The sequence below is a fragment of the Mustela lutreola genome, chromosome 6, assembly GCF_030435805.1.
Source record: "Mustela lutreola isolate mMusLut2 chromosome 6, mMusLut2.pri, whole genome shotgun sequence".
Taxonomy (NCBI): Eukaryota; Metazoa; Chordata; class Mammalia; order Carnivora; family Mustelidae; genus Mustela; species Mustela lutreola.
Window position 1 is genome coordinate 98,984,283 of NC_081295.1, and position 15,482 is coordinate 98,999,764.

Here is a 15,482-nt window from a genome sequence, read left to right on the forward strand (position 1 = left end):
AATGACTCCCCGATGGACACAAAATTCTGTAGATTGTTTTGCCTTGCCTGCTCAGAGAAAGGCTGAAGCATGCATCTGTGCTGGAATTTCCTTGAAAACAACAACAACAAACTGAAGACAACACACATACAGGCTCTCACAAGTTAGGTTCTTGCATTGAAACCACTGGCTGAGCATAATAATAAAATCCTTATCTTTGAAGACACTCCTGGACATGCCTTAGCCAACACAAAACCAACTCAAGGAGCCATCAAAAATCAGTCAGCTCCTCAGCGAGATCATAGATAGCAAAAGCGTGATCTGCAGAACACTTTACATTTCCAATATCAGAAAAGATAAAATATAATCCAGGCCGTGCTAACTCTGGTTAGCCCAGGCCTTCCATGTGCATTTACACAGGGGGCATGATGCATTGCCAAAGGTGGTGGGGAGTCATTTGTACCAACACAATTACTCATGGCAGTCCCGGCCAGAGCAGCCCATGCTTACCCTTCAAAAGTGGATTAGATACTTCAACCTAAAGTAGGTCCCAAACAAATGCCATAAAAAGATGCCAAGGACAACCAAAATTACAGAGAAAATTAGAGACATGATTTGGGAAACGAAGAGTTTGATACAAGCACTTATTAACCACTAAGACAAGATAAGCTATTCCCTTTGGGAAGATAAAGCAATAAAATCTAAAAAGAATTACATCATATGGCTCAAAAATGAATTATAAAAAGAAGGCTATAAATTATGATTAGAAGCTTTAGACCATAACAGCACCCTCCATTGGCCATTAAAAAATAGAATTATATATTCATAACTTATATATAGCTTCAACAACTAAACAGGAAAAAATAACCTTTAAGTAGAGAAAGTAGAGAAAATTTAAACCCAGAACAGATGCTTCAAGACTATCTTCCCAAAGAATATTTTAAGTATCTATAAACTAATTCTCAAGGTACCTTGTTGTGTTCTAGCTATAATCCCTTCAGAGCACATCCCACTCACCTGCCAGAAGTAGTATTTCCATACTCATCAGAGAGATCAGCCAGACAGTCATCCTGTCCACTTAAATCAATCCTCTCAAAATTGCTCAGACCTTACAGGCATTTTCAATTTTGCAGGAGCAGTGTAGCTTTTGCATTTAAAAAAAAAAAAAGAAAAATTACCATCATTTTTTGCTCACATATTATTACTTGACTGTGCTAAAATTTGGGAAATTAAGGCAGTGATACCAACATGGCTCTTGAGCCTTCTAAGGGACCTGCCATCCTCCCAAGCTCAGGAGAAAAGGATAATCTAAGAATCTTCTATAAAATCAAAACTATTCTACCCCCCGACTCTCCCACCAACTTAGTTTATGCATGTTTAAGCTGGGTAAATAAGAACAGCCTCTTTGATTAATTCATTATTGAGCAAAAGTTTAATCTAAAAAATAATAAATTCTAGATATTAAGATACAAGTTAATAGTAGTTGTGGGGTGGGGGGAGGGGGAGGTTATTTTGTTTTGTTTCGTTTCTAGAAGAGTCTCAGTCCTCCAGGAAATCGATCAACACAAAAAATAAATAAATAAAATTAAAAGTTTAACAAAGCAAGTGTTAAGTATGGTACTGGGTTTAAAAAAAAAAGGGTACTAATGGGAATTTGGGGCAAGGGCAGGGAACTGTCTTGTCCTCACAGCAGAGGAGGAAGGAAGGAAAGAAACAGGAAGAAAAAGCTGCACCCTTCAAACTGGACACCATGATTTCAGGGTCTCTCTATCCCTTTTCCTTGGAATGGTGGCCCAGTCCTCAGGTCTCTCTTCCCTAAATACTGGCTTTTTTGTGCTATTGTTCTGCTTAGTGTTTTTAATTCAATGCCAAACCTCCATCATTCATAAAATGATAAGAATACCTCTCAGTGGGGTCCTGGGCAGCTCCACCCATTAAGCCACCCACTCCTGGTTTTGGCTCAGGTCGCGATCTCAGGGTCGTGGGACTGAGGCCCCTGCTGGGATCTACGTCCAAAACTAGAGCGGAGTCCGTTTGAGATTCTCTCTTCCCTCTGCTCTCCCCGCAGTTCGCACTTGCTTCTCTTTCTCTCTCTCTCTAAAATAAATCAATAAAATATTTTCCTAAAAAAAAAAAAGATTACTTCTCAGAATCTTTATCAACAGTAACTGAGGGGATATATGCAAAGAAATTAACACAGGGCCTGGAACAAAGGAGACACTGTGGGGCTGTTAGTTTTCCTTTCAGGGGCTATTTCCAGAGCAAAGCCCCGTCTCTGATTACTCCGTGGGCCAGGATCTGAGCCCCTCTCTTTCCAACTTTTCCCTGCCGTGGCTCTCCAAAGCGAACCTTGCACTGCACGGGACGGTTCTCCCCGTCACCTCTCAGAGAAGCCTTCATCCGGTCAGCCCCTTCCTTGTCTCCTGTGGGTGCCTTCTGCACTCCCCAAACTCTCTCATGATCTAATGAAATCCCGGCTTTCCTTCCCAGCCCTGCTACCTCCAGCTACCTCCTCCCTTGAACCTGCTCCCCACCCTCTGTTTTGGTTTGTCTGCTGCCCCCTTACCCAGAGAGCAAGGAGAGACAGAGGAAAGCGGTAGACAGGCCTCTCTGGACTGGAAGGCGGCAGGTTCAACGAGCAAGGAAACGTATCTACAGGCTTGTCCTGGGCACCCTCGGGAGAGTAGATCTCCACACCTGCCTGCCTCAATCTTAAACGTTTACAGAGAGGCCTCAGCTGGGTTCAAACTATACCAAGCGAATAGTCTCAGCACCACATTGCTCTCTCAAGGCCATGCCCTTGAAAATGGTTGCCACTGTGGGAAAGGTGGGCGGAGTGTACATTTCAAGGACGGAGTGGCAGTCGGGAGTGAGGAGCCTCCAATTGCCCAGTTGTCTGGGTCAGCTCTCTGGTCAACTGGAGGTCACGTCCTCTCCATGACCCCTCCTCCCAATACTCCACCCCTCCTAACCAGTGCTTATAATCTCATGAGCCCCTCTTCTGCAATGTGCCCTGAACAGTCAGCAAGGACTTCCGTCGGCATCAATGTGGCTCATTTGGACGCTATCCGGCTGCACTCAGAGGCAGATAGCACAGCAACACCATAGCACGTGCAAGGAAAAGCATAGACTAAGACCAGGATCCCCAAAATAAGTAATAATTTTTCCATCAAGAGCCCCATGACCCCAACCATTCATTGACTAAGTCCCCTAGGATAGGGGTCGAATGGCTCAGGGCATTCACTTGTGTCTCGGTGATTTAATTAGCAGACTCTCACGTGTGTGAACATAGAACATTCTGTTTGGAGAAAGGCACAGGTGCCTTTTTGAGGCAATAATAGTGTCCAAAGCCATCCTGTTTGGGAGGATAGTTTTTCTCACTGAAGACATTTCGGTGTTTGGTAAGGACAGACTTTCCCGGCTATCGTTTAAAGCTTGCTGGGTGAATGTGATCAGGGTTTCTCTGTGTTTATGATGTCCTTCAGGCCATTGGAGGGACAAAGATGGTGGCCAAATTATTGTACCAGTAGGAAAACAGAACATGCTCCCAGCCTTGAGGAGAGGGAAGTGAGCAGCTTTAGGAACTTGACCTGGCTGTGCACACCATACATACTGGCCAGCAGAGGTAGATGAGAGGAGATGAACTAAGGTGGGGTGGGGGATATGCCAGACCAGAACCCTCACCTTCTCCCTCTTTCAGTGGTGCATGTTCCATTTCAAACACAGTGTGTTTCAGCAGGTCCAGCTTGCCATGGATCAACTGGATCCAGAAGAGACAGTACCTCCCATTTACCAGGGACAGGAAGTAATTCACCCTTTCCAGTAGGACACCCCGTTGTAAATGCTGTAGATATTGCCTTTCCCAGGTATGATGGGGCTCGGTGTTCTCAGCAGCATCACATCCTGATCCACATGAGACATGGGGCAATGGCTGTTTTCCAGACTTCCATATCTTTGCCAATTTGGTTGTCTCGGTAGATGTCCCCAGTGTGGTGCATGGGGTTAGGGGCCCTACTGATATATCATTCAAATGTATTAAAGCCTGGGATAGTATTTTAGCCCACCCAGCCAAATAATTTTGCTTGTTAATAATTTCATCTGCTGCTTTAATACCCCTTTTGTCCTTTCTACGAACCCTGCTGCTTGCAGGTTCTGGGGGAGATGTAACCTCCACTCGATGTCATGTTCTTTCGCCCCGTCTTGTATATCACGACCTTTGAGATGTGACTTCCCATCACTGCCCACATGCACTCTATATAAAATAAATAAACCTTAAAAAAAAAAAAAAAAAAACTTGTATTCTGGTGGAGTTGAATGCCCAATTTGTAGTGTCAAAGTGAGCTTCCTGACTGTAACTGTTTGTCCTCTATAACCGCCAATGGTGCTGAGGGCGCCAGGAAACTTCTGAGGGTTACCTGTATCAGGGTGCATTCAGCTCCAAAAGCCACCAGAGCCCTCACCTTTTGATAGTCTCTGGGAGACCAGTGAACAGTGAGCTGAACATGAGGCTTCCAACCTTCTTTATTGGCCCTAACCTGGAGGCGATCCTGGGCTGTGTGGAGGGCACCCACCCAAATAGGACCATGTCTCCATGGCCTCTGCTGGAGCATATGGGGAAGGAAGGATGACAGGGGCCAATGGAACTGATCTGAACTGTTGTTTGGACTTAAGGTTTTCCATAGGGCGACCAACAGAGCATGGATTTCCAATCTATTTCTTCAGGTGGAGCCCTGGCAGCAAGGGCGTCAGACCACAGTGACATCCTCATTACTTTTATCAGACCCTTTCCACCCAATTGAAAGAGATTTTCAGCTTTTTTGAGCTCCCTCTCTGTACCAGGTCTTTATCACGGCCCATACCCACTGCCAGGATTTGTCAGTTTCGCATAGATCAGTGATGGATTGTCCAGCATCATAAATGTCTTGTCCCACAGCTGGACTCAGCATGGATCTCAGCGTCCCATACCAGGAGCTGAGGGCACACTGCAGTATCTTGGCTTTCATTCTTGTGGTGAATGTAGCCTGAGCAGGGCCTTCAGGGACAGGGGCATCAATTCCCTGTCTCATTTCCAAATCCCTAAGAGTCTGTGGTACCCTCTGTATAGATTTCCATGACCCCTTGTACCTAGGGAGAACCCCCTTGCTGTGTCAAGCCTCCCTACAGGCTAAAATAATCCAGTATACAAGGAAGTGGGTCCCTTGAATGCCTGAACATCACGCAGGCACTGCTGGGGGATGGGGGCAGAGTATGTGGGAACATTGCTCGTCTTCTCAGTCTCCTGCATTTCAGAGAAATGACACGCCCCTTGTATCCATCCCATAGCCAACTAACTGTACCTGGATACTTACCTTTGGATGGAAATTGACATCTGTATCAATAAATTCAGCGGGAGTGTGTTCTCTCTTCCAGAATGTTTCCTGAACTGGCAGCTGCCCCAGTTGGCTGGGGTTGCTGATGCTGCGCCTTTTTCTTTCCTTTGTATTAGGGATGGGATGGCACAGGGCGCTTTGTCTGTTTCACAACACCCCCCTTTCCTCATCCTCCTTGCTCTCCTCACTTCCTTGGGGCTTCCACTTCTTAACATCCCAATCAGGCTTTGGCGTAAGTGTTGGGGTCTTAAGCCGCAACATTTTATGTCCTCCTCGCTTTGCAAACCAGCACATGAACTTCTCCACCCGATTATCCTGCTCTTTCCACCTGGTCTGCCAGCCCCAGAGCCAGTAGAGTAGTGGACACCTGCACGTCTTTCTCTAACGTTAGCTCTTCTTCCAACTTTCTAGCTTTGAGCTTCAACCTCAAGTGGGGCATCGGGGTCTAGCCAAATGGCCCAGAGCAGAGAAAATCTTCATTTTCCCTCTTGGCCACCAGGCGCTCTGAGTAGTTCCTCCAACAAGCACATGGGGCCAGCCGGCATTTTCTTGGGACCCGGTGCTCACATGGCAGTCCACGAGCATCTCACCTCCAGGCCACCCCTCCCTCCCCACATGGAGGCCACCAGCCAGCACAGGATTTCCCCTGCAGATACCTCTTTCCTAAGGACTTTTCCTTTGGTCTCCTGGTTAGATGATCAACCGTTGGCTTGCAAATGGACTCCTGTACGCAGACAGCAGGGAGAGACCAAAGAAAGAGGCAGGCGGCTCCAGATTGGTAGGTACCAGGGATAATAAGGAAGGGAGTTTACACACAAGGCTCATCTTGGACATCCCCAATAAGAGTACATCTCCGTATCTGCCTGCCAGAATCGTAAACATCTGTATAGAGGTCTTAACCGAAGTTAGACATGTAGGACATCCACAGAGCCTCAACAACACATCACTAGCTCAGGGCTGTCTCTTAGAATAAATCTCGCTCTGTGGGAACAGGAGGACAAGGGAGGGGCTGAGGAGCCTCCAGGGGTCCATGTCCAACTCAGATCAACCAACAGTCACATCATCTCAGTGACCTCGTCTAACACCCAGCCATTCCGATTCTGGTTGCCCTCTGCTCTCTGAACCTCCCTCTTACATCTTGGGAAGCCTGGGCCACATACTGCATATATGCCTCTTCTTTTAAATTATCCCTTTCTCGGGGCACCTGGGTGGCTCAGTAGGCTAAAGCCTCTGCCTTCATCTCCAGTCATGATCTCAGGGTCTTGAGATCAAGCCCTGTGTTGGGCTCTCTGCTCTGCTCTCTGCTCTGCTGCCTCCTCTCTCTCTCTCTCTCTCTGCCTGCCTTTCCACCTATTTGTGATCTCTGTCTGTCAAATAAATTAATTAATTAAATCTTTTTATTAAATAAATAAATAAATAAATATTCCCTTCCTCAAAGAGATCCAGGGCCCAGTCTTCTATGTCCACAAACATCTCTGTGCAAAGGCCCCACGTGGTATTCAGTAAAAGAATTCTAACTGGTGAATATATATTTTTAGACTCTCTGCCTGGTTTACCTAACCTGAAAGAAATGGTTTTCACACATGTGAGATGAGAAGAATCTATGGAAGCCTAGCTGAAAAAAAAGCCATATGCCTTGAGTAATGTCCTGATGACTGCTCTGGAGAGGCCCCCGGGGCACCCCAAATCACAGAACACAGAAAAAATCCTCTGAAAAATACTGGCTGTGAAATTTTCTAAAAGTTAAAAAAAACTCTACTGGATATTTACCTAAAGAATACAAAAACACTAATTCAGAAGGATATAAAAACACTAGTTGGGAAGGCTATATGCACCCCTATGTTTATTGCAGCATTACCAACAATAGCCAAATTATGGAAGCAGCCCACATGTGTCCCCTGATAGAGGAATGGATAAAGAGGTAGTATATATATATATATATATATATGCAATGGAATGTTACTCAGCCATAAAAAATATGAATTCTCGCCATTTTCAACACGGATAGACCTAGAGAGTATAATGCTAAGTGAAATAAGCCAGTCAAGAAAAGACAAATAACATATGATTTCACTCATGTGTGGAATTTAAGAAACAACAACAACAACAACAACAACAACAAAACCCAAAGGGGTTAAAAAAAAGACAAGCCACCAAACAGACTTTTAACTACAGAGAACAGAGGGTTACCAGAGGGGAGGTGAGTGGGGGGATGGTTGAAGTAGCTGAAGGGGTTTAAGAGATTCCCTTGATGAGCTCTTGATCAGCAAATGAATTGTGATTCAACAATTCTGCATATTACTCTATTGTTCAACAGATTTGCTGGATCAATATGGTACACCTGAAACTAATAGAACACTGTGTGTTAACTATACTGGAATTAAAATAAAAATTAAAATTACAAAATAATAATAAAAAAATAAAAGTTAAACAAGTTGATAGAACTGAATACGTATATGTATTACTAAGTATACATTTAATTTGTATTTTTAAGAAAACACTGAAACTAACAAAAACAGTTATACCCTTTCAGAAAATATAAAAGCCACAATAAACTCCAGAAAAAAAAAAGAATATCTGCACGAAATTTAGAATAAACTTATAGGAATATCCTGATTAAGACAACCCAATAAATGAAATAATCTATATTTAATTAAACTCCACAAACTTTTATTATATTCCTAGTATATGCTGGGCACTGTGCTAGGAGCTGGGAAAACAGAGACAATCTGAGTACATGCCTTCATGTACTGGTAGATGGGGTAGGGATGGAGGCTCCTTACATTTATGAAGGGAAATCTATAATACCCAAGTGGATTCAACAAATGTTCCTTTAAGTTGCAAAACTCTCTATATTTTACATCTATTTGGAATAGAATTCAATTTTAAAACATTTAATTTTCAGAATTACATCTACTGCATAAAGAAAAGTACCCAGGAGTGTTTGCTACTCAGACCAAGGACCAGGATCTGACTTGTCTATTATACCCAACAGAATATACTCAGCACAGGAGAGTCTATTTTCAGTCTGGCTGCATGATTTCAATCTTCATCTCAATTCCTGCTTCCCAGCTTGGAACAACAGAAATCAGTAATTTTAAATGATCCCTTCCTTAAAGGGTTGGGTTTGGTTTTCTTCAAGTTCTATGCTCAGACCTGCATCTTCCTCCTCTAGAATAGAGCAATCAAATCTTTAATAAGTGTAATTTTTCTTAACATGATTAATCCACGAATTCTTACTAGGAATAAACTCAGCCTCCTAGTAATTCTGCCAGCCAGATAATTTCCAACCAAACAAGAGCTGTGTGCATTTAGTCAAATGTCCTCTCAGCACCTCTCTATGCTCCCATTCCTCCCCTTCCTCTTCTCCTCCCTCGCGAGTCACCCCCCACACACACACACTCCCCCACCCCTCCCCACCACCCCACCTCACCCCACCCCCGGGTCCTCTGGAATTCAGAGACAGAGTGGCAAGGTTGTTAATACGGATCCTCCATTTCCTTTTGTTGACCTGGACTTTGGCAAGAAATGCAATACCTACAGAATAGAGAACAGAGACTTTTCTGAATCATACAGTACCTTATCTGTTTCTGTCTCGTTGTGACTCAAGGGAGAGCTTGTCTTTCCTTTCTATGTGATCTCGTTTCTCTCCGATGGTGGAACCGATGGCTGTGTCACCTGGTTAGAGCCCAGCCCGTAGCTACGGTGTATGTAACCCACTCATGTTGGACTGTAACTCACCTAACTCGTTTGTGTCCTGGCCAAACACGCACCGAAGTAAGAGTTCAGAACTGACCATAGGGCAAGTTTAATGATTAACACAAGCTACTTAGGCTTTTTTCTCGGGGACTTTCATTAATGAGCAAGGAAAGAGTTCTTACATTTTTCACCACTTACTGCATGTGCCCCAGACAAGAATTTTAAAAGTCCACACAGTGAGACAAACAGGCATTTAATGATTGAAAGAATTTTCCAGTAAGTCAGTGACCAAACACAGGGCCCAGGACAAAGGGCCAGCGAAGGGTTGGTCCCCATTCAGCCTTTTCATCAAGAGGAAGGACTCCTGAGTTCCCTGCTGTGGGCTGACACTCTCCCTACAGGCTTGTGTGTCTAAAGAAGCAGAGAAAAGAAGTGACTTCTTCAAAATCTTGTTAAGAAAGGACCCACTAAGCCCTCTTTGTCATTTTACTTTTCTCCCTCACTTCTGACCTCGCTTTTTTGACCAAGATGAGGCCCTTGACTTGTCCTCATCACCTTCTAGCAGGACCCAGACTATGGGTCTCAGTCATTGGTTTGACCCTCTTGATAAAGAATCGCAGGCCCAGGAAGTCAACAGCAGCCACCTTTCTCATTGGTTCTTGTCTGACTTTTCTATCTCTGTCCCACCACCCAATCCAATTTATAGCACCAGCTTACCAATCATGTCAGCCTATGCCCATTGGTTCCTGACCAGAAGAAATTCTCATCTTTTCCTGACCTTTCCTCTGGGAAGGGAAACTTTCCAGTAGAATTTGATAGTCCTGGGTCTCCCTCTCAAAGGACCATCAGGAGACCTGGGAAGCAAGCATCCCCCATAAGACTAGTTTTAATCTATGGGACTATAGCATAACTCTGAAGATAATAGTGAACCTACCATCTGCACAGTATCAGAGATTACAGCAAATCTGCTGTGTAGCACAGCCTGCAGCCAGCGACGAGCAGGATGCTTTTCCTAGTGCTGCAGCCAGCAGTTTGGAAACAGGGTGCCTGGCCAGGTTGGCCAAGTAGAGAATCAACTGCCCTACCACCCCACCTGCCTGCTGAATATCAATTTCCACTCTGGATCCCTCAGTTTGGTCAACAAGCACCCTTTGAGCCACCCTTGTGTGCTTGGTGCATGAGGAGTGGGAAGGAGAGGACAGGCCAGGTGGGAGGAGATAATCAAAGGGGAATTCAGAATTATTGGTAATTTTTGATTTTTGTAGAGGAAACCATATTCATGGATCACTTAGCTGATGCAAAATTATTTTTTTTTCTTATTTTTTTTATTTGACAGAGAGAAATCACAAGTAGATGGAGAGGCAGGCAGAGAGAGAGAGAGGGAAGCAGGCTCCCTGCTGAGCAGAGAGCCCGATGCGGGACTCGATCCCAGGACCCTGAGATCATGACCTGAGCCGAAGGCAGTGGCTTAACACACTGAGCCACCCAGGCGCCCCAATGCAAAATTATTTTTTAAAGAATATGACACAGTTTCTGCCCTCAAAGGGCTTGCTCTCTGACAGGGGGAACAGAAACATGATCAGATTAGATTACTATAGTATAGCAAGTCTCCTGGTAAAAACTTAACCCCTGTTTCATTTCTTGCCGCTTTAGCAAACGGTTTCCAGAAATTAATATCAGGTATTCTTGGGCAAATAGCCTATAAGAGATATTCACAATTCTCTTTGCCAGCCTAGCTGTCAAGATTTTAACCAAAAGCACCCCCAAATTTCTTATGGGTAGATTTACTTCTCCATTCTTAACCACAAGAATCCTAATGACTTTGGCTTCTGTGTTCTAGGAACTTCCTAGGGTGCAATCAAGCTCTACTGTTGAAGAAATGAGGAGAAACAAGCCATTTACTGTTCCAGAGCCTAAAAGAAGTTGGAACTCTATAGGGAGTGATATGCCACCTGAAACCTTGGTGAGCTTCAAATACTCCCCTCTGTGAGTTCCCTTGTGCACCTCAAGACCCCCAAATCTAGGTACAGATCTAAGTTTGCCAAGCAAACACAGCATATAGACACCTAATCATACTCCAAATACCCTCTCATATAGGAAATCTAAATAAAGCCTTGAGTTCAGGTCTCTGACCCAATGATAAGGACAAACGTTCCTCAGAAGGTAGCCTGACCATGGTTCCCCTGCCACACAACAGAGGCAGCCATGCTCACCCCCAACGTTGACACCGGTCCATAGGAAACTGTTTCTATGAGAGTTTATGAAAACTTGGCACAAAAATTTTTGCTCAGGGCTATGAAGCAAACTTGGTCAAGAAAAACATTCTCTGACCCCTTTCTCTAGGATTCTAACACCACTCTGAATTCTTGGGGACTAGCAGCTTTGGGAAATGGAGGGAGAGGGGCACATGAGAATGCACCTCACAGATCCCCAATTACGGAAAGCATAATCAAATAAGGGTCTAGCCGTTGTACTCTGAAGTTCATCACCACATTTGGCCAAGACTACACTCTACGGGCTGCTCCCAAGGAGTGAATGGGACAGGGCTAGCAAGGCACAGGACTGCTCTCATGAAGACCGTGCCTCGAAGGCTCCCCCCTCAACCTTGCAGAACCTTCCTTAGACTATACAGTTGCCTAGGATGCTTCTACCCACCTCTCCCTCACTTGGGGTCAGTCTGACAGCTCTCCCAGCCTTGCCAGCTCATCCCCCTTTTCTCTATTCAGCATTTCCCCTAGTCAAAGTCCTTACATTTAATTCTGCCTTAGCATCTATTTCACAGAGAACTCAGACTAACACAGATACACTGGAAGAGAACACATTGGCAAGAACTTTAGACATTTTATTAGTCACCCCAGGAACAGTGTCAACAGGGAAAATCCTTTAGATCATTTTGCAGGATGTGGATCTTAAACAAAGGAAGCCAGAGCTAAAGAGGAAGGACAAAAGGGTATCACCTTAGAAACTCTCTGAAATCAGTGAGCTTGACATCTTCCATCTGACCCTCCAGATCTACTCTCTGCCTTCTCTGCTCTTCTCTATGCCCAGGAAGAGGGATCCATGAGGACTGCACCAGTGTGTTTCCTTGCCCATTGGCTTCTGGTTGGTTTCACAAATGGAGGACACAACCAGAGCTCAGGGGGAGGTGCAGAGGGGCAAGACATGATAAGGGGGTTTTCCCCCCCAGTTACTTTCCTATTAATCTCGGCTACCGACAAGGCACCCTTTCCAAATAGAGCGCTCACTCTCTCTCTCTCTCTCTCTCTCTCTCTCTTTCTCTCTCTCTCTGTGCAAGTTTTGGTAGCCCTTCTCTTTGTCCCTTCAGGCCCAAGACTAATAGCTTCTATCATTACTAGCTTGCATGTACCACACCACCCCTTATTGCTTCTCCTTAACCTTGGCCACAGTTCTTACTATAGCCCCTCTATTAATTTTTCAGCCTGAATGTTCCATCTGCTTCCTACTGGAACCCTAACTAATATATAAGCTCTCAGAGTCTAAGCTCTAAGTTCCCAAGTGGGAAAATGTAGAGTTCTGAGTCATTAAAAATTGGATGCTACTATAAATGTGACCTCATGAATATGCACCGGCTGGCAAAGCCTGGCAACATTTGACCTGTACATGTCATTCCCAAACCAGATGCTACATTTCTTTGAAAAGAATTATCTTTATTTCTCTGTAGCTCCAGAACATTTTACATTGTACCTTGTAGGTAGCGTAGGCATGATAAAATGCACAGGAATGCCTTGTAAATCCATCTCAGAAAAAATCACTGAATGGATGAAGGCCACAGAAGCCAAAACTAGATTTTAAATAGAAACCAAGAATGCTCAATGCATTTTGCTTTTTCGCTTTCTCTTCAGCAAACTTGTTTTTTATATGCTCTTCAAATTAGATAGATGGCAGGGACAGACCACAGAGCAGGATATTCACATGGCCCCTTTGTCTAAGTAAGAACTTCATCTTACTTACAGGAATAAGACGGGGAAAAGGAGCTCTGAAGCAAGCTTTGCTCTCTTTCTCCAGGGACATGTCCTCTGTGACCAGCCATGGAACTATGGCCCGGGTATGCTACTCCTGTGGTTGGCAGAATCCTCCCCAAGCAATTCCCCTTTCACCTGTCTAAAGTAGACCCAACTCATCCTCTTTCCTTTTCCCCAAGTCTTCCTAGTATCTCTTTTCCATGGAGAAACAAAACTAAATCAATGTTATTTAATATCATATTCCTAATTAAATTGAAAGCCTGAAGATAAATGAATACAGGCACTCCAATTTGGGGAGAAACAAATCTGTTTCACCACAGGGTCTAAAGTATGAGTAACACATCTGCTTCATAATTTCTTCAGAAAAGTTATCTTTCCCACTAAGTAAAATTATTCAAAATTAATTTGTCATGATTGCCTCTATCCTGCGTCAGTTTTGCTCGTTAAATTATTTTGACAAAAATGACCCCACTTATCCAGAAGCCAAACTGTAGTGACCTCTATCACCTTGATGAGAGTCCTAAAAATCAACAAGGCCCCTGAAGGGCTCAGACGAAAACAACTTACACACCCTGCACACTTGGGAGAAACATTGAACAGTAGGTAGTTCCACACACGAATGAGCAGAGCTGACGAGCAACTCTCCCATCACAGGGTCTGAAGGCACATGGTGCTCTATGCTTAGTCATCCTGAGGGCATCATTGGATTATAACATTCAACACAGCTGTGTTCCTACCAACAAACCAGAGCAATCAGAAAGCACTGAAATCAAGTCCATATCTAAGTGTAGCGTGGCCATCTCTCCCAGTGTACCCTGCCTAGGACCATTCCCAGGATGTGGGACTTCCAGTGCTAAAACAGGGCAAGTCCCAGACGAACCAAGATGGTTGCTCATCCTACATCTAAGAAAACAGGGAAATGAGTATAATACATGTTCAATCTTATTCTAGAAAAATTAAATATTTTATAAAATACATTGGCACTCAAAGGCGGTAGACTTCAGTTGCTCATAAAATTCACTTATGTGGAGTAACTCTATTCTTGCCATGTTGGATAAAATAGATGTTGCGATATCTGATGTCTTGCAGACTGCAGAAACATCCTTTGCTCTGAATTTGGAGCATCTGTGAGAGATGGGGGTGAAACAGCGTATGTCAGTTTCTAAATTACAGTAAAGCTCCTTCTCCCTGGGTTCAGCGGAATTTAAAATAAATCATACCAGCAGGGAGCAACAACACAAAAGCAATTAATTTTTTTCTAGTTTGATACCCTGTTACTCTCTGAGTCCAGAAGCCCAGCTGAGATTTCCCAAGTATATCTCACACTTAGTTGTGAAATTGTGAGTGACACTGAAGTCAAACATTTCTGCAGCCCAGTAGAATGCTTGCTTTAGCAACAGAATGTTTAGGATACTGTCAAGTTCTATATCTTAGAGGAAATTGTTTTTAAAATGGAAGAAGCATTTGCCCCTTCTCTGGCATATGTTGCACAGATGATAAAACAGCACAGAGAGCAATTCCTAATACGAGGGACATAGAGGTGATAAACAGGAGGGAATCACAAGAAGATCAAGACACACAAGAAGAGTGCCTTCAGAATTCAACAATAAAAATAGCAAGTTAATGGATCAAATTACTCAGTAAGATTTAAGGCTGTTCATGTATCTGAAGAAAACCTTTCAGATGGCCTATTTGTGAAGGCATGTGATGTGGAAGTTCTACAAAAATGGTCACAAATTCTTTGTCAGCTATCTCACTGGAAGAAGACCCCATGTCTCCCTCCTCCTGAAGCCCGAGGGGCTTGTTGCTCACTTAAAACTAATAGAAGGCGTCAGAGATGATGCTGCCTGACTTACAAGTCTCAGTCAGAAAACACAATGAAGTTTTGCCTTGTGCATTGGAACACTGGTGCTTGGAGCTCTGAGTCACCCCCGTGAGAAATCCAACTACTCTGGGGCCGCCATGTTGTGAGGAAGCCAAGCCACATAGAGAAACTTCTGTAGGTACTCTAGTCAGCAGACCCAGACACCACACCCATGAGTGAATGGCTCTTCTCACCATTTCGGACCCCAGGCATCCAGTCCCTGCCAACATTTGTGTCTTCCTATCTACAGCCTCACACATATCATGTAATAGAGAGAAGCCATCCCTGCTACGCCCCTTCCACAGTCTTGATTCACACAACCTGTGAGTATAAGAAAGTGCCTGCTGTCTATGCAGCAATAGTAACCCGAATCAGCTTTGAAATAGGTGAGCCCAGGGATAAACACTTACTTGATCCTCGAAGCTCTGAACTAAGAACCGCCCCCCACTCCTGTTACCTCATTGTTAATTCCTAGTCATCCTCAGATCTCCAGATGACTGTCCCACAGACAGTTTTCCTCCTAGATTAGATGAGGTTCCCCCACTCCATATACTTGTTAAATCTTCACTTCTTCATTATAGCATTTAA

The 15,482-nt window shown here is 44.1% G+C and overlaps 1 protein-coding gene across 15 annotated transcripts in view; it reads right to left on the reverse strand.

The window, feature by feature from the left end:
• The window catches only part of PKHD1 (PKHD1 ciliary IPT domain containing fibrocystin/polyductin), a 475,577-nt gene extending 466,475 nt beyond the window's left edge, over window positions 1-9,102 (reverse strand). For 13 of the 15 annotated variants that reach the window (XR_009354742.1, XR_009354743.1, XM_059178234.1 and 10 more), the window contains exons 1-3: window positions 8,928-9,102; window positions 1,883-2,102; window positions 997-1,123 (exon numbers count right to left, since the gene is read on the reverse strand). Coding sequence is in view for 13 of the 15 variants with exons in the window: in XM_059178234.1 (XP_059034217.1) it covers window positions 997-1,048 (52 nt within the window). In the remaining 2 variants the exon portion in view is untranslated. Of the gene's footprint in view, window positions 1-996; window positions 1,124-1,882; window positions 2,103-6,004; window positions 6,073-8,927 lie in introns of all 15 variants that reach the window. The other 2 variants (XM_059178228.1, XM_059178227.1) reach the window with 2 other exon arrangements.
• Window positions 9,103-15,482: the final 6,380 nt, after the last annotated feature.